The sequence below is a fragment of the Alexandromys fortis genome, unplaced genomic scaffold (assembly GCF_014885135.2).
Source record: "Alexandromys fortis isolate MF-2015 unplaced genomic scaffold, M_Fortis_MF-2015_v1.1 scaffold_13, whole genome shotgun sequence".
NCBI lineage: Eukaryota > Metazoa > Chordata > Mammalia > Rodentia > Cricetidae > Alexandromys > Alexandromys fortis.
The window spans coordinates 3,587,586-3,609,301 of NW_026067908.1; the positions used below are offsets into that span (position 1 = coordinate 3,587,586).

At 42.4% G+C, this 21,716-nt stretch overlaps 1 protein-coding gene across 8 annotated transcripts in view; it reads left to right on the forward strand.

The window, feature by feature from the left end:
• The window catches only part of Osbpl9 (oxysterol binding protein like 9), a 122,551-nt gene that overhangs the window by 94,343 nt on the left and 6,492 nt on the right, over positions 1-21,716 (forward strand). For 4 of the 8 annotated variants that reach the window (XM_050136247.1, XM_050136250.1, XM_050136252.1 and 1 more), the window contains 7 exons: positions 1,703-1,793; positions 2,738-2,848; positions 5,966-6,125; positions 17,420-17,532; positions 17,636-17,754; positions 18,586-18,671; positions 20,928-21,099. In XM_050136247.1, coding sequence (XP_049992204.1) covers positions 1,703-1,793; positions 2,738-2,848; positions 5,966-6,125; positions 17,420-17,532; positions 17,636-17,754; positions 18,586-18,671; positions 20,928-21,099 — 852 coding nt within the window. The remainder of the gene's footprint in view (positions 1-1,702; positions 1,794-2,737; positions 2,849-5,965; positions 6,126-17,419; positions 17,533-17,635; positions 17,755-18,585; positions 18,672-20,927; positions 21,100-21,716) is intronic. The other 4 variants (XM_050136251.1, XM_050136249.1, XM_050136253.1 and 1 more) reach the window with 1 other exon arrangement.

A 21,716-nucleotide genomic window follows, 5' to 3' on the forward strand; every position in this document is an offset into this window, starting at 1 on the left:
GGGGACTTTGCCTTTGTTTGGTTTTGTTTTAGAGTCCTGGGGATCAAGCCCAGGGCCTTATTATGTTCGCTGAGCCTCCACCACTCAGCTGCAGCTTGGAGTCCTCAGAGAAGAGCACGAGAGACAGTTTTTTTCAGGAGCAGCCTCAAGGCTTGTCAGAGTAATAGTCAGAAAGCCATTAGAGCAGTGGTTCTCAGCCTTCCTGATGCTTCAACCCTTTAATACAGTTCCTGTGCTGTGGTGACCCCAACCATAAAATTATTTTCGTTACTACTTCACAACTGTAATTTTGCTGCTGTTAGGAATTGTAATTAAATATTTTTAGAGATAGAGGTTTGTTAGAGGGATTGTGACCCACATGTTGAGTCCTGCTACATTGAGGCTATATAATCCTGGCTCTTCTTCCATTTTACTCACTGGGGGAAACTGAGCCCAGAGAGAATGAGAGGCTTAAGTACTTCAAGGAATTAAAGTTCCAGGTCTCAGTTTCAGTACATTGTCTGCTTCCCTTTGCTAAAGTTTTGATCATTTGAGATTCTCATGGTTCCATCTGTAGGTGTCCTTTGCTTTTTCAGTTAATATCTGTGCTAACTAGAATCAGAATTCTCATGTTCAAATTATTTCATTTAAGAAAATGAGATTGAATACTTTTTAAAATAGAGAAGGGTTTTGATAGCATGACAAACAATTTAGACATTAAATGACAATACTTTAAAAAAAACTCTACCATTATCTCAGTTTTTGTTGCTAAGTGGTTTTTAAAGTTTTATAGATACATTTGGGGATCCTTCAGTAGCACAAGTATTACTTAAACAAACCAGGCATGGTAGCAGACCTCTGTACTCATAGCATGATGGAAGCTGAGGCAGGAAGATAAAAGTTTGAGGCCGACCTGGCCTGCGTGCTGAGTTCCAGGCTGTCCCGAACCACAGAACAATACCCTGTCTCAAAATCTGTCCTTTTAATTGATTATCAAATTAAATTTACTCAGACTACCGCCCTCTTTAAAGAAACAGTGAGTCTGGGCAGTAGTGGCGCACACCTTTAATCCCAGCACTCAGAAGATAGAGGCAGGTGGATCTCTGTGAGTTAGAAGCCAGCTTGGTCCACAGTGGATTCCAGGACAGCCTGGGCTACAAAACAAAACAAAGAACAAAGTGAGCACGCTGTGGGGTTTGGGTTAAAGTGCATCATGCTGTCAGAATTCACTTCTTGATTTGGAATCAGAGAAGTCAAGTTTTTGTCCTTACCCTACATGGTCACTACATGTTTGAGCACCCAACCCCCCAAAAAAGTCCTCAAGGAAGGTTTCTTCCTATGCTCTGTCCAAGGCCCCCATGTGGGAGTGGCGCACAGCTGCGCGGGAGCTGGGGTCTGGTGTTATGTTATAACGGGCAGTACTGTGGGGAGGTAAGGGTGCGGAGCAGGAGCACTCAGTGGAACTGAGCTGGTATTTGCTTTCTTGCCCCGCAGGTTTCCCACTTAGCTTCTTCGATGACAGTGATTCACTCATTCTTCCTCCTTTCTATGCTTCACTGGGACGAACTCTTACATCTCTGTATGAAAAAGACACACTTCCCTTTGTGTTACCTATGTCCTCTCCTGTGGATTTTGCCGTTAGAAATGTGGCATATTATTGTTTGGGGGGCAGCATGAGAACAACATTTAATTAAAAATAACTCTGCTGTGTTTCTTATCTCAGAGTACTATTAATCCTGTAGATGCAATATACCAACCTAGTCCCTTGGAACCTGTGATCAGCACAATGCCTTCCCAGACTGTCTTACCTCCAGGTACAGTATTTGGAATCATGTTTCACAGAGTAGTAGATATGAAAAAATTAATTTGTTTGATAATCGCAGTACTCTCAGATTTTCTATATATTTAAAAAATAATAGCCATCACATACTACAGCTGAAAATGGGCTGGGAAGAGAAGACAGTATCTGGGGTCGATGGAAGGAGCTTTGGTGGTTAGAGGTGGAGGACAGCACAGCAGTGAAGGTGTCGCTTCGCTGATGGGACTGAAGTCTATGACTCAGCATTTGTAGACAGTGGGAGACTCCTGATCTAGTTAGTGTGACCCAGCAATATGCAAATGTGGGGTATTCTTTATCATTCTGAACAATATAGATATTTTACCACAGTAGACATTAATGAGAGGGAATATATATAAATTGTATATAGGAGGCCCTACTATCTGAGAGGAGACTAGTTAATACTATTTAAAGAAATAGAATTAACAGAAGCTAGGTATGGTGACTCATACCTGTGTCTTAGCACTCAGGCAGGAGGATCCCCAAGAGTTGAGCCTAGCCTGAGCTAATAATGAACTCTTTTCTCAAAAATCCATTTGTTGCACCATACAGTTCTGTGTTCTCGCAATGACTTAGTAAAACCACAGACTACACTGTATAAAGAAAGGGAGGTCCTTCATAAAGAGACCAAGTGAAGTCTTTTATGAACTGCTCTAGGATGAACTTACATCACTGAGCACCAACAAGGGAGAGTGGGCCCTGACACTGCTGTCAGAAGCCTTAGGTTTGACAGAGCAGTTGTGCTGGGTGTTGGCCTCTCTGACCGCTTGTGCTGGTGCCGAGAGTGTCAGTTACTATGAGGGGCTCAGACATCATAAAGAGAAATAGCTTGAATTTGACTCAGTATAGAAAAATCCAGATCTAGGAGTTTTATATTCCAAACAATTGCATTTCTAACTTATTTCACATATTCAAATCTAGAACCTGCTCAGTTGTGTAAGTCAGAGCAGCGTCCATCTTCCTTACCTGTTGGACCTGTGTTAGCTACCTTGGGACATCATCAGACTCCAACACCAAATAGTACAGGTACAGGTTTGTGTGACCTTTATTTCTTGTGACTTTCCATTAATGTGGGATTGTGTTTGGCTTCTAGTGGGGAAAAGGATGAAGAAATGTAATAGCTACTAGCGCTAACAATAGTTTTTAATTGGAGTTCCTTCTCGAATTGGGTAACTTTGTGATTGATCCAAGAGCACTAGTAATTATAATTTTAATTTTTTAATGTAGGGCTTTCTTTGTGTACCCTTTACTTAGGGCTCCTGATTGAATATTAAAAAACAACAACAGCGACAAATTGCTCACTTTAGACTTGGACGCTTTCTCATGGAAAGGCATCTGGTAGAATATAAGTGCAGACTGGAGCCAAAGGCCTTGGTGATGCTCCCCTCATTTACGTGTGTGCACCTGCACCTCTTGTGTGCAGTTTTGTTCTTCCTCTGTTCTAACTCAGTGAAGTCGTGTGTTCCTGTGCCTGGCTCTCTTAACAAAGATGATTGAGAGTTTCCTGTGTTTACATGGTTCAGCAGCGTTCTTTTTGTAGCCACCTGGGTGGTTGTTACCGGTTTGCCCACTGATGATTAGGTGATTCTAGTAATTTCTTTGTAGGGCGATGTATCAGTGATTCACCTTTTAGGAAACATTTATCAGTCCTATTCTTGTCAGTTTTATATCGTTAACTATGTTATTTTATATTTTATTTATTTATAATGGTCTTTACTCTTTCTCTGATATGCAGGGCTACACCCATGTTAGATATTAGATTTATTTCTTCCTTTAAAATTAAATTTGCATTGTGTTACCTGTAGAATCAGACTCAAGGAAGTATAGTTACTACTTTTGACTCTGTTCAACCAGGAGATTTAAAAACTGTAAGTCCTGGTGAGCAGGTGGGGTCTTGGTATCTCTTGTCACTCCACAGACACTTTCTTGGTAGAACTTTTCTATGTTAACAGTGAAAAATTATCATATGACTTTAGCCCATATTAAATTTGGGGACAATGAGTGGTGCTGTACTTGGGCCTTTCATATTTAACAAGATGAATACCTTCTAAACTTCAAAAGAAAAAAATGAGCCAACAATAGTTCCTTTACTTGGGAAATGCCAATAAACAATTTCATTGAGACTAAGGTTTTTTTGACTCCTGTATTTCATGGACTATGTCATATCTTAGCTTCAAAGCAGAATCTGTAGCTGAGTGTAGTGATACACAGATATCATGCCAGCATTGAGAAGCTGGATCAGGGGGACACTGCAGGCTTGAGGCCAGCCTGACTTGTATAATGAATTACAGGCTATCCAGGGCTACCATAGCAAGAGGTTCTGTTTCACAAAACCAAAATGAAAACAAACAAACAAGCCCATGAGCTTTTCTTATTTTTTTTTATGATATATGTTCAGATTGTGAAGTGGTCAAAATTTTCTCTACTTGGAAATACATAAAACTGGCTAGTAAATGAAAATGTGACAAACATTTCTGTATGCCAACTAATTTTAATATAAATTATTTTCAGAGGGTGAGGGTTATCTTCTGAGAATTATTTCTGAAGAAGATACTTCAGAGTATCCTAACATTTTGGAGATATATTTAAGGACAATAAAAATTAAGTTAGCATATGATTTCTGTGTGGTTGTCCTCCTAATTTCCCTATTTTTCCATCTCTTTTCTTCCTTTTCTGGCATGGAGAAGAAATACACCCTTTAATGAGAGGTCGTGTTGAAATCTTAGTACGTGAGCTTACAGGCCCAGTCCAACTCTTTTTCCTATGCTTTCTGTTATGTGGTCACCTGAGTATTTGTCGTTAATTTTTGTTTGTTTGTTTCGTGGTCTACTTTTCCTGTTCCAATAAGAGTTTCTTCGGTCCCTTAGTTTTGCTATTGAGGAACAGAGAGAATTTTAATTATTTGGTAAGGAGAGTTACCGTTGGAATTTCTGCGATAAGTTTTACTTTAGAGAACAAGCTGTTTTATCTAAAAGGAATCTTTGTGAACTAGTTGGTTTGTTTATTAACTGAACTAAGTTACAAGAACAGGCTAAAAGTCTGGGGGTAGGTCTTCATTTGCTTCTGTTACTGCTGTCTTTGTTTTCCTTGTTAGTTGTTTTTGGCAGGATCTCTCTACGTGGCCTTGGCTGGCCGCAACTAGATAGAACCAAGCTGGCCTTGAATTACAGAGATCTGCCTTTGACTCCAAAGTGCTGGGATCAAAGGCTTACACCGTCATGCCTGGGTTCCTTGGCTTTTGATTGGCAGCAGTAGCAGTAACTGAACTTCAGTTTCCATCAGGCATCTACAACAGAGTAGCCACAAATAGCCTGACAGCTGTCAGACATTGAGTGAATTAGTCTCAGTACACTGGTGCTTGCTTGTTCTTGCTTTATTACTGAACAGTGTACCAAACAGTCACTTCAGAGATTAGACTTTCCCTGCGAGGGCTCTCCATAGTTCTGGATTCTGTAGTTAGACTCCATCACTAGAAAGATGTTCTTCTCGTCTTCCTTTTCTCCATCCTTCCCTTAGTAGCTCTGTTTTACCTCTGCTCTGAGCCATAGGCACCTGACTTAGGTTTAGGCAGAAGGGTCTGGGCTTCATGGGGATGTTTATATTTACTAAGATGAATGCCATGAAGAATGAATATGAGTGTGGCACCCTGAGCAGTCGTGTAGGCTTCGTCTTGCATTTCCACAGACGTTAATATCTGAGTCTTTAGTAGAAAGATCCTTGGCTCCCACTGGTGCTGGTTTCTCTTGTGAGATGCCAAACACCAGCACGTGTACAATCAAAAGAACCCCTTTCCAACACAGAATACAAGTTAATCTTGAATTACAGAGTGGAGGTATGGAATTTTTTGCCATCTGTTTAAAAGGCCATATCCAGTCTGGGGGATGTTATTTTTCAGCAGGAAGACATTCTCCTAGTATGTATGAACCCTTGTGATCAGTCTTCAGTACCATAAAAAGAATAAAAAGACTGTACCCCATCTTTGTAGTACAAGTTGCCTTCTTATTTTCATTGTTTAAGTGTTGAATAAAAGAGTAATATAGAGAATTTTATCAATTTAACTAAACTTGGTCTTGACTTTAGAAAGGTCTGTTGTGGGCCCATCTCCCCAATTGCCATCTTTTTCCCTAATTGAAAACTTTTGACTCCTAGGCAGTGGGAATTCACCACCTAGCAGCAGTCTAACTCCTCCCAGCCATGTCAACTTGTCTCCAAATACAGTCCCAGAGTTCTCTTACTCTAGCAGTGAAGATGAGTTCTATGATGCTGATGAATTCCATCAAAGTGGCTCATCCCCAAAGCGCTTAATAGAGTAAGTATGTGAGTAATGTATGCATTCAAATGGGTCCTGCTTTCTAGACGATGTGGTCTTTAGACTGCTCTTAGTGACACTTGCCTTGCTCAGTCTGTGAGGGGACTGCTTGCTTTTCGCAGGCTTATTGAGCAATAAGTTTTGACTTGTACTCCTGACTTAGTAAAACAAACTGAATAAATGACATCAACTGTGATAATGTGCTAGAAATGTCATGTCAGCTCTGTATATTCCTTTAGTGGCACTGTCTTCAGCAGGAGGATCCAGTGAGAACTGAGTAAGCTGTAAGGTATTATGAAAGAGGAGTCACTGTCACATGTGCTTGTATTAGAGTGGGACATTTAACAACTAAGGCAGGGATTTTACTGGGTGGTGGAATGATAGAAATAACTTAGTTTGTTGGAAATATATATATTCCATGATATGTGGGGTTATTTATTTGAATGATTATAAAATGGAAGCTTATAAATAATAGGATTTTATTTCTCACATTTCAGTCCAAAATCTGAGGTGTCTGTGATAGAATTTGCAGCATTAATGGATAGGCTCTGCAAGTCAGGTCATGATGACAGAGACAAAGTGGCCCTCGTCTTTGGTTACTCCATTAGCAGTGCTGTGGAGCATTCAACAGACAGGAATCGCTGCTGGTGATTGGCTTTGTTTTGTTTTGGTCTGGGTTTGGTTTTTTTGTGAAGGCATAATTGATACAGTTGCATGAACATCTGTGTACTCCAAAGCATCAGCACAATCTCAGAAGCACAACCATCTCAAAGTTCTGTCGTGTCCCTTTGCCCTCTCCCACTGCTGACCTCCTTGTGGACAAGTGACCACTGAGCTCTTTTCTGTCACTAGATACTTTTTCTTTCTTTCTTTAAGAGTGTTGGGTGTATATCCAAAGGATGCTCAGTCGTGCCACAAAGACATGTGCTCAACTATGTTCAGAGCAGCATTGTTTGTCATAGCCAGAAACTGGAAACAACCTAAATGCCCCTTGACCAAAGAAAGGATAAGGAAAATATGGTACATTTACACAATGGAGTATTACACAGTAGAAAAGAATAACGACATCTTGAATTTTGCAGGCAAATGGATGTATCTAGAAAACATCATTTTGAGTGAGGTAGCCCAGATACAGAAAGACAATTATCACATGTACTACTCATAGGTGGTTTGTAAACATAAAGCAAAGAAAACCAGCCCACAAATCACAATCTCCAAGAACCTAGACATCAATGAGGACCCTAAGAGAGATATTCATAGGTCTAATCTACATGAGAAGTACAAAAAGACAAGATTTCCTGAGTAAATTGGGAGCATGGGGACCCTGAGAAGAGGGTTCAAGGGGAGGGGAGCAGAGAAAAATATAGAACTCAATAAAAATAATAAAAACCTAAAAAAAAAAAATCCAGAAAAAAAAAACCTAAAAAAAAAAAAAAAAGAATGTTGCAGGGCTGAGGTATAATTGAGTGGTGCCTGCTTAACGTGTGTTAAACCCAGCACTGGGGTGGGGCAGAAAGCAGTACCAACTACAAAAAGAGCAAAAAGGATGTTGTATTAATGGGCCATACAGTGAGCACTTTTGCCTTCTTTTACACAGCATTTTATTTTGAAGTTCCTTCATGTTATCCCTGTATTGCTATGTCACTAGCATATTCCTTTTTATTGCTGGGCATTTTTCTGTTGTAGGAGTATATACTACACTATTTTGTTCATTTATTGATAGGCTGCCAAGCTGTTAACAGATTTTTAGTTGTTAGAAATAAAACTGCTATAATATCTTTTGTGCCCCTCCCCGAAGGCATGAATATAAGGGCTTGATTTGTTAGTAGTAGCTCAGTGCAACTGAAGTGCAAGGCACATGGTTTTGTTTGGTAAGCTTTTAGGAATTTTGAACATTGTCCTATGAGTGTTTGCAGTTTCTGGCCAGGTCTGCATTTTGTGGATAGGTGCCTCAGATTGTGTAGTGTTGCGGGATGGTGCTTACTGCCTATAGAAAGAGAAGACAAAACCTGGTAGTAGACTTAAGAAGTTCAAGTGACCTGCCCTGTGGTGGTCCCTGGGAATGGTCAGTGCTGAAGTGAAGATACTGAGCAGGAAGGTTGGCAGGCCCTCTGATAGGTTTTTCATTAGAAAACATTTGACTTCTTTTCCTCCATTAGTTGAAATCTAGCTACATAACATTGTACAGAAAAAGTTTGACAGGTGTTAGCTAATTAAATAACAGACTTATCGACCTCTGTACAGGTAGGTTGCTATGGTTCAGATGCCTGAATTCTAGAATCTCTGATACATTGCCTTCTGAATCTGTTCTGTTGGGTGCCCTTGGTCAACTTACTTATCCTGTGTACTCCCCAGTTTTCTCATTGGTGAAATGGGGCTAATAATAAGCTCAGTGTGGAGGAGTCTTTGTGAATGTTTAGATGAGAACAGTGTAAGTCAGATGTGCTGAGCTTAGCATAACTGCTCTCCTAGAAAACACAGACTTTGCTTTCACGTTACTTCTGCTTGTCAGAGACACAGTTAGCTTTATTTTTGCTAAACATTTCTTCCTGCTTTTCCTGCTTTCTTTGAAGTTGGTACAATTATTGTAGGTTGGGTTTTGCTTTGTGTGGCAGGATAAATTTAAGAGACTAATTATATGTGAACTGCACATTTCAGTTAGTCATTGAGAGTTCTTTCAGTTAGAAATATGCATAGGACTCTTATGTATGTGAATTAAGAACTGGAATTCATCTGTAATAATGACTCAAAACCAACAGTTGTCAGGAAAACCACTGGTAGCTTGTGAAGTTCATTTTAGTGAGGGGAATTTGACTTCTAATTTGAGGAAGTAAATTAAATATGGTCTAAATTAACACCTGGCGTGTGAGTTGGGGGAGGAAGGGGTGAAGGCCAGATGAACAAGAGTTAGGTTCTCTTTTTCTCTCTCTTGCTCTCTCTTCTAATCCCTCCCCCTTAGCTTTCCAAGTTTTTCATGTTTACTATTTTTAATTCATTTCTCCCACCTCAAATTCATGACCTTTTTCTTTAATATTATTACATACATACTCGACATGTAGTCATATATGTGTGTATATATATATGAGTAAGCAGATAAATACAACCTGCTGAGTCCATTAGTATTGCTTGTGTGTGTGTGTGTGTCCTTAAGGCTGACCTTGGTATTAGATAACTAATTAGGGGCACTCCCTGAAGAACACTTGAATCTCCCTCTCTCAGTAGTTGTTAATTACTTGTATCTCTTTGACTAGGGGTGAGAGTTCCTCCATCTACATCAACTGGCATTGTCACTGTTGGATCTTGTTAGGTAGCCATATTGTTGAGATATTATGGGTGTGTCTTCCCTGTTACATAGAGAAGATAAAATTTTGCAACACACATCCTGGTCGTCTGGCTCTTAAAATCTTTCCATCACCATTACAACCCCCTTAATGTTCCCTGAGTCTTGAGTGTCGCGTTTGTGTGGTAGGTGTATCAGTTGGGGCTGGGTATCTCAAGGTCAGTTGCTCTCTGTCTGCATTTTGACTTTGTTAGGTTCTCTGCTAGAAAATGAAGCTTTTGATGTGAGATGGGAGCTGCATTTGCCCATTGTAAGGATATGTATTTAGACTGCAGTTAGAGAGGATAGTTAGAGGGAAAGTTGGGAAAGTAGCTGTAGTAGATTCTCCTGTAGGTCCCATGGCCTCACTGGCCATGGGGAGTTAGCTGGGTTTACAATATTAGCCATTTCCTCTATTGGGTGGGTGTTAAGTCCAGTCAAACAGCTGTTGGTTACCACGAGGCTTCACAGCTGGGTAGGACTATAGTTTGTGTATCATCTCTTGTACTCCAAGGCTAGTCCTCAGAGGAGCCCTCTGGGTCAGATCCAGCTCAGTTTCTCCAAGTCCTGTGTTTTCAGCAATAGGGACTTATTCAAATTCTGGAATGGCAACAGCAGTAGCCTGTGATGTTTGGGATTTGCTTGGGCTCTCCTGTCTCTTACTTGGGGATTGTGTTAGTCTAGGCTCATGGGGGAGCATTATCATCCTAGGTGACTATCATAACTTCACTTAAACTATACACAATGAGTTTATTGATTAGATAGATAGATAGATAGATAGATAGATAGATAGATAGATAGATAGATAGATAGATAGATAGATATCTAATCAATAAACTCATTGTTCAGATCCATAGCCCATTTTTTCAATTAGGTGTTTTTTAGTCTAGTTTTTTTTAAAGCTTTTTGTATAGCCTGGATAGTAATCCTTTATCAGCTGGCAAAGATTCTTTCCCATTCTGTGAGTTTCCTCTTCCTCTGCTGTACAGCTTTTTAGTTTTATGAAGTCCCACTTTTCAGTTTTTGGGTTGGGGAGACATTTCTTACCCTCCCACACAGCCATGTGACTGTGGGAACAGCTCTCCCATGCTTTACAACTTAGGGGCTGGCTCACCCACACCTCCACCAACAAGGTTGGCTCTATTGTGTTACCCTAGGTGTGGTGCAGGGCCTGCTCTCCCAAGTTTTGCGGCTGATCTTGTGACCTCAAGGCCAGTTCTCATATTTGCTTCAGACATTGGTAGGTGGAGGTGGGGGTGGGAAGGAGGGCAACTCTCCCCCTACCTTGCTGTCATAAGACAGATGGATGATGGGGACAGCTCTCCCTTGCTCACTACTTCCGGGCTAGCTTGTCTACACCTGTGCCAACAGGGTTAGCTACATTGTGTTGCCTAGACAAGGTGCAGGGCCTGCTCTCTTTGAGTGTTGTAGCTGGTAGGGGTCAGAGACAGCTCTCCTGTTCTTAGGACCACAGGGCCAGCTGTCCCATCTGCCTCAGGTATTGCTGGGCATTCGGGAGGGGGAAGGGGGGTGGGGCATCTCTCCCCTGCCTGTACAAGACAGGTAAGTGCTGGGGACAGCTCTCCCCTGCTCACAACTTTGGGGCTGGCTCACCCACCTTCTGCTAACAGGTTGGCTCTATTGTACTGCCCTGATGAGGTGCAGAGCCTGCTCTTCTGAGTGTTGCACCTGGTCAAGGGGTCAGCTCCCGCATCATCTCAGCCTGCTCCCCTCTCCTCCCATCTCTTCAGATATACCTCTGTTCACAGGACCTGAACTGTTGACTCTCCTCCCTCCCTCCTTCCCTCCTCCCACACAACACCAGATCATACCCCTGCTCATTCTAATAGTGCCCATCCGACTGGTACTACAAGGCACCAAATGGGACTGTGTTTTTCTCCTTGGAGCCCAGGGCAGACAGCCCCAGGCCTGCTTATGGGTCTCCTTGTCCTGCTCAGGCTGACTTTTAGGCTGGGCTGGGCCACATACTTCCTTATCTCAAAGAGATCATTATAATGCCCAGCTACCCTGGCACCATGGGCAGGTAGGCTCCTGGTTGGTGCATTTGACTGAGTTTCTCCTACCCTGGCTGCATAGCGTTGGGTGGGGACTTTGCTGGAGTCCTGTGGCAGGCTGGGGTTAGGATCTCTGCCCCCCTGCTTGAGGTCTTCTTTGGCACGTTTCATCAGTCAGTCATGTGTTGTTTAATCTCCATGAGTAGTTTGTGTAATACTCAAGGTTTGTTTGCTGTTGGTTGTTAAGTTTTACTACATTGTCTGATAGGCTACACAAAAATTCCAGTTTTTCTGAATTTGTTAAGATTTGTTTTGTGTCCCAGTATGTGATCTATTTATTTTAAAGAAGCTTTCATGGATTTCTGAGTAGAATATATGCTCTTTGGTGTTTTTGGTGGGATAGTTTGTAGATATTTCTTAGGTCCATGAGCTGTATGATGACGTTTCATTCTGAAGTTTGTTTATTTTTTGTCTGGGTGACGTATTGGAGAAAATGCAGTCTTGACATCATCTACAACTAAGCTGGAGTTCATCTTTGAGTCTTTTCATTGTAGCAGTTCACTTTCTGTGCTTCAGAATTTGATGCATGTGTGTTTAGGATTGAAATATCTTCCTGGTTAATCGTTCCCTTGATTAAAATAATGTTTCTTTATCTCTCTGGTTAGTTTTAATTAGAACTCTACTTTGTTGACTATCAGAATAGCAACACCTGCCTGCTTCCCAATCCCATTTACTTGAAATCCCACCCACCTTACAATGTCTTCATTTTAAGGTGATGCTTGCCTGTCTTCACAGCTGAGTTTCTTCCAGGCAACAGAAAGATAAATTTTGTTTCTTAAACATTCAGCTGTCTCATGTCTTTGTTTGGAGAGTTGGCACTATTAGTGTTTGAAGTTACTATGGAGCAGAGTGATTTGCAGTTATTTCATTATTGGATTTTCTGTTGTTAATAGTACTTTGCATTTGAATGATTACACTTTCATTTTTCTCCTTTGATGGTCTCTTGGCTCTGCTTGTTCCTCTCCTCAGTCGGAAGTATTCCCTCCAGTGTTCCGTGTAGAACTGGGTGATGGTCATGGATCCTGTTAGCCTGCTTATATCGTGGCAGTGTTCTCTTTCTCCCTCACCTATGGCAGATAGCTTTGCTGGGGTCAGTAGTCCAGGTTGCTGGACATTGCTGCAGGTTCTTGAGGCTTTCCAAATGTCCATGGATGAGCTAGCTGTCATTCTGATGGGCGTTCCCTCTTTTGTGACTTGTGGAGTTTGTTGTTGTTGTTCCCCTTCTCTTGCAGCTTTCAGTACTCTTTCTTGGTTCTGTTTATTTGGTGTTTTGACCATGATATGCTATAGGGAGTGTTTTTTTTTTAATAGGGAGTTTTTTCTGGTTCTATTTGGTGTTTTGCTTGTTACTTATATCTGTAAATGTGTTTCCTTGATTTATGGAAGTTTTCTTCTGTGGTCTTGTGAAGACCTGGTATATACCATTAACCTGGGATTCTTCTCCCCTCATCTGCGCCTATACTTCAAAAAATTGATTTTTTAAAATATCTTTTTGAAATTTAATTTTTACTAGATATATTTATTTTATGCGTATGAGTATGTATGTGCACTGTGTGTGTGTGTGTGTGTGTGTGTGTGTGTGTGTGTGTGTGTGTGTGTAGTGCCCACAGAGTCAGGAGAGGGCATTGGATCCTCAAACTGGAGTTATGGATGGTTGTGAACTACTATGTGTATGCTAGGAACTGAACCCAGGTCCTCTACAAGAGTAACAAGTGTTCTGACCTCTGAACCATCTCTCCAGCCCCAGACTCGATGTTTTCATATATCCCACAGTTCCCACATGGCCTTAGTGTTTTAATTTTTCATATTCTTTGTTTGCATGCTCTGGTTCCTCTGTTTTATCGCAGGCTCTGATATCTGTCTTCCCCTTGCTCCATTCTAATTGTAAGGCTTCCCCCTGAGTTTTCTCATTGGGCTACTGAGTTTTCAATTCAATCTTTATCTTACTTGGGTTCTCTTCAGTACTTCTGCCTTTACTTGAATTCAGTTTTCAAACTCTGGTTATTTGGTTTATCGTTTCATTTGGCCGGTGTCTGTGTTTTTGTGGTCATCACTAGGGTGATTGTTGCTTTTCAAGCTTATTGAGCTAAACTCTGGATTCTTTGATGGCGTTTATGATTATTCTTTTAAGTTCTGTATCCTCGGGTTCATCTAGGTAGTTCTCCCTGGAGAGTGTTTCTGTAGGACTGTTGGGTTTAGGGGAGGACATGCACTGCCGTGGCCTTTCAGATTGTCGTTTGAGAGGAAGCCTGGCTATGTGGATGTCTTTACTTGGTTGTGTGTCTAATGTGAGATTCTAGGTCTCTCTGTTGAGTGGAACTCTTGTTTGGTTGTTGTCCATGCTTGGGTAATTTCATATGATGTATGAGGAGTTGATTGGTCAGTCTTCAGGTATTAGTGTTGATTCTGGGCTGGAGGAACAGGGGTGATTCCAGTTCAGTGTTACACAGGAATTTATGTAAATTGGACAAATGACTGAATTTGCTTGTGCTGATGTGCAAGCAGTGCTCCCCAAAGCTGTGCCTGCGTGTGTGGGGCTAGTGTGGGTGGAACAAGAGTCTTGGACACTTACTAGACTAGCATGGTGCAGGCTGTGGCCAAAGCAAGGCCTGCGGGCTGGGGACAGCACGAGTGAACAGCGTGACAGAACTCACTGTGATGCTATCGTGTCGTGAGCAGTTGAGAAACCACTAACAGTTTTCCTAAAGAAATTTTTGAATTTTTAAAGATTTAACATAATTTTATTCATGTTTGCCTAGGGATTGAGAAACAGATCACTCAACAAAAACATACAGTAAAAGTGGGAGGGGGAGTCTTATGTGCAACTTTCAACTGCAGTAATGACATGCTGAATGACTGTCATGGACAGCAGCACAGGCTTAGCAAGTAACCACTGAGACAATTTCAAAGTAAAAGGCTGCTTTTCTTATTTCGGCTGTCGTTTTATATTTAAACAGAATTTAAAGTCTCTAAACAATAGCTATTTTCTTTTTGTTATTTCAGTGTGTGTGTGTGTGTGTGTGTGTGTGTGTGTGTGTGTGTGTACTACAGTCACCTATGAAAGTCAGAAAACAACTTGTAGGAGTCAATTTTCTCTCTTTACCCTGTGTATTCTAGGACTGAACTCAGATCACTGGGCTTGGTGACAAATGTCTGAACCCTCTGGGACAGCCCACCAGCCATTAACTATCACTCTAAATATAGCAGGAGTAAGATCTTTTGTCAGCCAGTAGATTGAGCCGCCATCACTGAAGTCTTTTACAGTAAACCTAGCAGCACACAGCGAGCTGCTGACAGCGTCACCGCAAGTCTCTGCTCTGGTTAAAGGTTCCTCTTGCCATGCTGATGGTAATTCCGTCATAGGTGTGTCTGTAAGACCATGTGCACAGTTCTGGCCCCTCTCACTCTTCCCTCTGTTTGGTTCTCTTCTCTCTCTTCTGTGCCTCCTGCCCCCCTACACACCCATGTGCAAGCACTGTGTTGAGCCTGGCATTTCAGGCTCCTCTCGTCTCTCAGTCCTTATTAGACTTGGACTGTCTCAGTTTGGATCTCACACTCATGGAGAATATAGATGCTTTTGGCCAAACTAAGTTCTTTTTATTGTTGCTGCTGCTGCTGCTGATTTTACTCAGTTGCTTTCTGTTTGTGATGAGGCTTTGAGTACTCTGAGCTGGGTGTGCTGGCTAGTGCTGTCTATGGCCTCCTGGCCCCGGCTTTTCGACTAGTCTGCTCATGTTCTCTAGTGCTCGCCACTGGGGCTTGGAGCCGGAGCCGGGACCCCTGTTGCTGACTGCTACCTCCAATTGCCTATAACTCAGGTCAAGTTCTTGTCCTTATGTGTTTCTCTGTGTGTCTCTGATAGGAGGGAGTCTGTGTCCTTTCATTACTTACTCAGCTCCTTAGGAACTGTGGAACTGTTGGACAGTTAGGAACTTGTGTTACGGATGGCATCACTAGCCAGTGTGCTTCCATGACTGTCCATCAGTGAGAGCTGTGTTGGAAAGAACCTGTGCCAGGTGTGCATTCAAAACAACCTCTCTGCTTTGCCCTCTGGGGCCTCAGGCCTTCATTGATCCCTAGTGCATCGCTATTCTCAGAATGATCGTGCTTCTCTGGGAGGGTTGTTAGAAATTCTTCGTAAGTTATACTAGTTAATGTTAGAGCCTAAAACGTTCCCTTATCTTGGACGTACAAGCTAAATACTGTCTACACTCCCATTTGTTCTGAATGGGGTGAGCTGTGGAATGGCTGGAAGTGTATCCCATGCATTTGTTGGTTTCCATCTTGAGACTGTTTCACATGCCCGGCTGGGCTGCTGCAGCCATTGGTAAAGAGACAAGGCACAGCATAAATCACAGGCCTTTGGAATTTTATCAGAATAAAATAGAAGTTGAGGTTTGAAGATCAATTTGCTAAAAATCTGATATAATTTAGTATAAAGTTGAGTTGGCTTAAAAGATTGACTCTGTTTTGATGATCTGTCATGGGGCCACACATTTTGGCAAGAATTCCCATGCGGTTCTTTGTAAACATAATTTGATTTCCTACCTGGGTCTTTCACTCATTCCATTCCTTCTTAAAAGATATACTTTATAACCCCCTATGATGTAGCAGAAAGGCAGTGCGTAATTACCTGAGGAGATAGAAACAAGGTAACCTAGAGCACTGCAGTTAAACTAGGATAATGCATACCCTTGTCTCGATTTCACTGTACTAATCTCAGCGGAGCCCAGAGGCCTTTGAGATGGAAGTGTTCCGCACATGCCGTTCTTCATTTGTCTTACAAACCCGGCAGGTGCATAGCAGTAGGGGTGAAGCCTAAACTGTGCTGGGGGCCTGGGGTGTCCTGTGGAATGAGAATACTGCCCTAGTGCCGAGCATTGGAGGGAGGCGGTGTGCTGTGCAGGAGCGGGGGTGCTGGGCACTCTGTACTTGCTCAGGTCTTCTGTGAAATGGTTTATTTTCTTAAAGGTCAGAAAAAGACAACAGGGTAAACTATTTAACTAGGGTATATAATGTACAGTATACATAAAGATTTGTGAGAAGACTGGGTATTCTGTAGCATGTTTAAGTGTATGCATTATGAGAAATTTGGCTTATGTTTTTATACTTTACATAATTGCTTGCCCTTGTAATTATTTGGTTTTTGAGGCAATTTCTTACTGTGTAGCCCTGGCTGGCCTGGAATTCTCTGTGTGGACTCAGCTGGCCTTGAACTCACAAAGAATGGCTTGCTTTTTTTTTTTTTTTTTTTTTCCTCCCAGGGATTAAAGGTGTGTGCCACCATGCCTGGCTGGTTATTTAATTTCTATATGAATTCTTGGGTAGGTGCTCATAAAATCAGTTGCCATAAATTTATTTGTAAAAATAATATATTTTAAAATGTTGTTAATTGAAATTTACCTTTGAAATGTTGGGAAAAGTGTTAATCCTCTGTGGACTACTTCAAGGACCTCAGGAAATAAAAACCTGAGATAAGGGGTGGTGATGTTACCTTTTTAATCTTTCCCCAAAGAGTCTCACTCTGTAACTCAAGCTGGCTTCAAACTCAAAGCAATTCTTCTGCCTCAGCATCCCTGTTGCCGTTTTTGAGGAAGTTGCTGTGACTGGCACATCTCCATGTGCACAAGGAAGTGAGAACGGGGATCTAGGTTTCAGGTTTGGATACAGAGGCAGGCATCCCACTGCCTTGACCATGGCCATGGGCTGGGCTTGACCGACACATCCTGTGCCCAAAGCCCAGACCTTGGTGTGGAATGCAGTGGCTGCTTAGAGGAGGGGTCTGCTGTTCTGCCATCTGTCAGTAGATAGGTTTCAAGTAACTTGTTCCATGCTCTTTCATCAGCTATAAAGACTGATCTGTCTCCCCACATTAAATTAAAATCTGTCTTTTAATTCAGTTCTTCAGGATCTGCCTCGGTCTTGACACACAGCAGCTCTGGAAATAGCCTAAAGCGCCCAGACACCACAGAGTCACTGGATTCCTCCATGTCCAATGGCACAAGCGATGCTGGTGAGGGCCTGAAACCTTTCTTTTCTCAGAAATCTTCGTAATACTGGTAGGGCACCACCAGCCAATCTAACACGGGCCTATAAGACCGCCTGTTCTGTTGCAGATCTCTTTGATTGCCATGACGACAGAGATGATGAAGGGGAGGCGGGATCCGTGGAGGAGCACAAGAGCGTGATCATGCACCTCTTATCCCAAGTCAGGCTCGGAATGGACCTTACCAAGGTAGGAGCCAAATCTGTCCTTCCATCCAAGTCTTCCAGGTGACACAGGGTACACATGGATGGAAGACCACAAAATGAACATAGCGATCCCACGTGTGTTTTCTTGTCTCCTGTTTCGTGTGTATGTAGACGGCTAAACAAAGCATGGCTGTGGGTGAGGAAAATGCTAGTTGTCAGACAGCAGTGTGGGCTGTATGGACTAAGAACTGAGACTGATTCGCCCCAAATGAGAAATCCTTGCCACGCTCACAATATTTAGATTCTGAACCATATTTAGATTCATGCCCTCTGGCATGAAAATACTTACTGAAAATTAAAATGTTGGAGTCTGACAGGACCCATATAATTTCCTTGCTAGCTGTTACTGTGGGTGAAGGAGTGGTTGTCCCCACATCTGTATGTCTTCTTCTGTGTCACTTCTGTCTTCTTAGAGCATTACTGTCCTCTAAGAAGCAACTTGATGCATTGCTTCTTAGCTCTGCCTCTTCCTCGTGCCCAGAGCATTTTTCCCTCAGCTGGACCCCAGGGCGCTTAATCTTAATCTTGTGTGATGTTTGTTATATTCCAACTAAGATATAAGTGCTAGTGTGTCACACTGAGGGATGGCAGAAATCTGTGCAGAAGAAGCACATGGAATTGTTGAGACCCCTCTGGGGTTCCACATCTGGTGGGCGGGGCCCTGGGTGTTCTGAACCAGAGCATCTTGGGAAAGGGTTTAGTAAAGCACAACTGAGGACCTGTGGTGGGTGTCATGGGATGGATGTCTTCCTGCTATGCAGAAATCTGTTTCTCGTGGAATTCGATCCTCAGGAGTCAAATTTGTGTTTTACAGGTAGTTCTTCCAACGTTTATTCTTGAGAGAAGATCTCTTTTAGAAATGTATGCAGATTTTTTCGCCCATCCGGACCTGTTTGTGAGGTACTTGGCTGAGCACAGCAGTTTGTAATCTTTACAGATATTACTTCTTGGTAGCCTTCTGTCCAGGTGGCCCAGCTGGGCCCTCTGTATTCTTTCAAGCATTTGGGGTAAAAGTTGAATCTTTTGAGGGCCCGCTGCTTAGGTCTTGTAGTGGAGTTGGGGGAAGCCATCAAGTCAGTCACCTCAGAAGCTTCTTTAAAGCCAGCTAGCTAACAGGTGGGCAGATGGAGTTTAAAAGGTCAAGACTGTGAATTTACTTGAAATTCAGTTAATTTTCTTAGCAAACCTTTCTAACGTCCTTGTCATTTGGTAGGTACTTTGTTACAACCTGGAGCAAGGAAACGCTTAAAGTGCAATTATTGCCTGAATCATAAGCTGGAATGTAAAGCCTGCGGTCTGCGCTGTGCGCACAGGGATTGGCGAAGGCTCATTGCTTTTTGTTAGCAGCAGGCAAACTTTCTTAGCAGGAAATATTCTAGTCCATATTCTGTAACTGCATCCCTTGTTGTGGAGGAACCGTGGCTTCCTGAAGCCATATGCACATCACTGAGGTTTCATAGTCAATGGACACACTAACTAACCAGAGAAGGGCGAGGAGAGGGAGAAGGAGCAGAAAGCGAGATTTAAGAGAGTCGTGTTACCAGTTCTCAAACTGCAAGTATTTAAAAAAATCTCTGGTAGTGTTGAGTAAATTTAATATATAATTGACAGATGATACCTATTTGTATTGCTTTCAGGGGAATCAGATGCCTAACCACAGTAGCAGGAATGTGTGTGAGAGAGAAAGACAGACAGACACTGGGCCTGGTTTGGACTTTTGAAATTTCTAAGCCCACCTCCAGTGACATACCTTCTCCAGCAAGGACACACCTCCTAATCCTCCAAACAGCTGATGACTGGGGACTAAACATTCAAACATTTGAGCCTGTGGTGGAGGGGGGCATTCTCATTCAAACCACGACACCATGCAAACACTGAACACAGCAAAGTCTTATGGCTGTATTAGCATCAAAGGGGCAAAGAAGATAAATGTTCTGTAGTCCCAGCATTCAGGAGGTAGAGGCAGGAGCATTGCTGTATGTTAGAGACCAGTTAGCATACATAGTAAGCACTTGGGCTAAAGAGTGAGATCCTATCTTAAAACAAACAAATCCAGAGACAAAATAAAGACAGTTTGTAATGATGAAAGAATGAATTTATCAAGAAAAAAAATATAAAGATACACACACAACTTCAAGATATATGCAGCAGGCCTAGCATATCCCAATAGTAAGGTGACCTAGCAAGTGTGAAGCCCTCACACGCTCACCACTACCACCCCCAATACCAAACAAAACAAGAAAAACCACAGGGAGAAATAAGCCAGTCATTTCCTCTAGAGTCGACTGAAGAGTCATCCCAAGAAATCATAAAGGCAGAAGAGATGCTCAGTGGTTGAGAGTTCTAGCTGCTCTTCCAAGGATCCCAGGTTTGGTTCTCAGAACCCAGACATCTGCAGCTGACAGTCATCTGTAGCTCCAGTTCCTGGGGATCTAACACCCTCTTCTGTCTCCCACAGGCACCAGGCATGCATGTGGTGCATGTACATACATGCAAGCAAAGTGCCAGTACACATAAAATACAAAATAATAAAATTTAAAAAAGAAAATCAGTAATCTCATAGATTATCTGAATCAATTAAAAACAATTATAATCACATAATGGCTTTTTGACCATAAAAGAATTAAGCCAGCTGGATGTGGTGGTATAAGCCACCTGTAATCTCAGCTCTTAAAAGAACTAGGTAGGAGAATCAACTCAAATTCAAGGCCAGTATGGCCACAGACTAAGACCCTCTTTCATAAACCAAGCCATGTTTAAATTAGTGGTTGGTGGTTTGGAATATAGGGAGTCTCTCCAGCAGTGAAGCAGCACCCCTGCATAAAGTCCTAGAATAAGCAAAGCAAGATTTGGCTCCCAAAACCAGCAGCAGTATTTGCCTCGGGAGGGCATGAAGTGTGCAGAGGAAGCTGGGGACTCTAGGAATGAGGGAAGTTCTAACTGGGTGATGACTGGCTAAATGGATATAAACATTTGCTAGAGTATTCTAGCCAAACAGTAAGTAAATGAAGTAGTCGTACATGTTGTACGTTGGTGTCCAATTGGGATTAGCATCCACAGTACATGTGGCCCAAGGTAGACCAACCATGCTGCATGCTACACCAGTGTTCATCCTGCCTAAGGGTAGAACATCACATTTGTCATTGTCTTTTCCAGCATTAGTGACCAGAAGGATCCCAGGGATCGAATGGTTCAGGTTGTGAAATGGTACCTCTCAGCTTTCCATGCCGGAAGGAGAGGATCAGTAGCCAAAAAGCCGTACAATCCTATCTTGGGCGAGATCTTTCAGTGCCATTGGACACTGCCGAACGATGCTGAAGAGAGCGCGGTGAGTTCTCCATCTCTCTCTCTCTGCATGTGTATGAGTGTGTGTGCATGTGTGTACGTGTGTGTATTTCTGTGAATGTGGTTGAGTGTGTGCCATAGACACTTGGGTGCTCAGAGTCCAGCTCCAGGAGACAGCTCTCTCTGTGGGGGTCTGGGGAGTGAACTCGGACACCTGGCAGCAGACACCTTGTCTGGCTGAGCCTTCTGGTGGTCCTCTATTATGGTTTTCAGTTATTTCACACTGTGTGAAATGATTTAAGATTCCCTTTATCAAATAATGGTGAAAGCAATGGTCTCAGATGCTCACTATTCAAAGAGCATTGTGGATGAGCGTTTCTGTAAGTAGAGGAGAGGTGAAAGAGTAGCATGGTCTGAGGATGGGCATTGAGTCAAATTACGACAGCCTGGTACACCATAATGCTAAGTCTGTGACTCATTGGGGTCTTGGTCTTGCTTTGAGAAAAGATGATTATAATGATTTTATGAAAACTAAATTTGGAACCACAATGCTTAAAGAGGCAGTATTCTAGAAAAAACAGCTGGTTCCAGCTGCACGTGCAGGTGAAATTGATGCATGGAGCGGACTCGGGAAGAGAGATGTTAGAGAGGCGTCCTTGC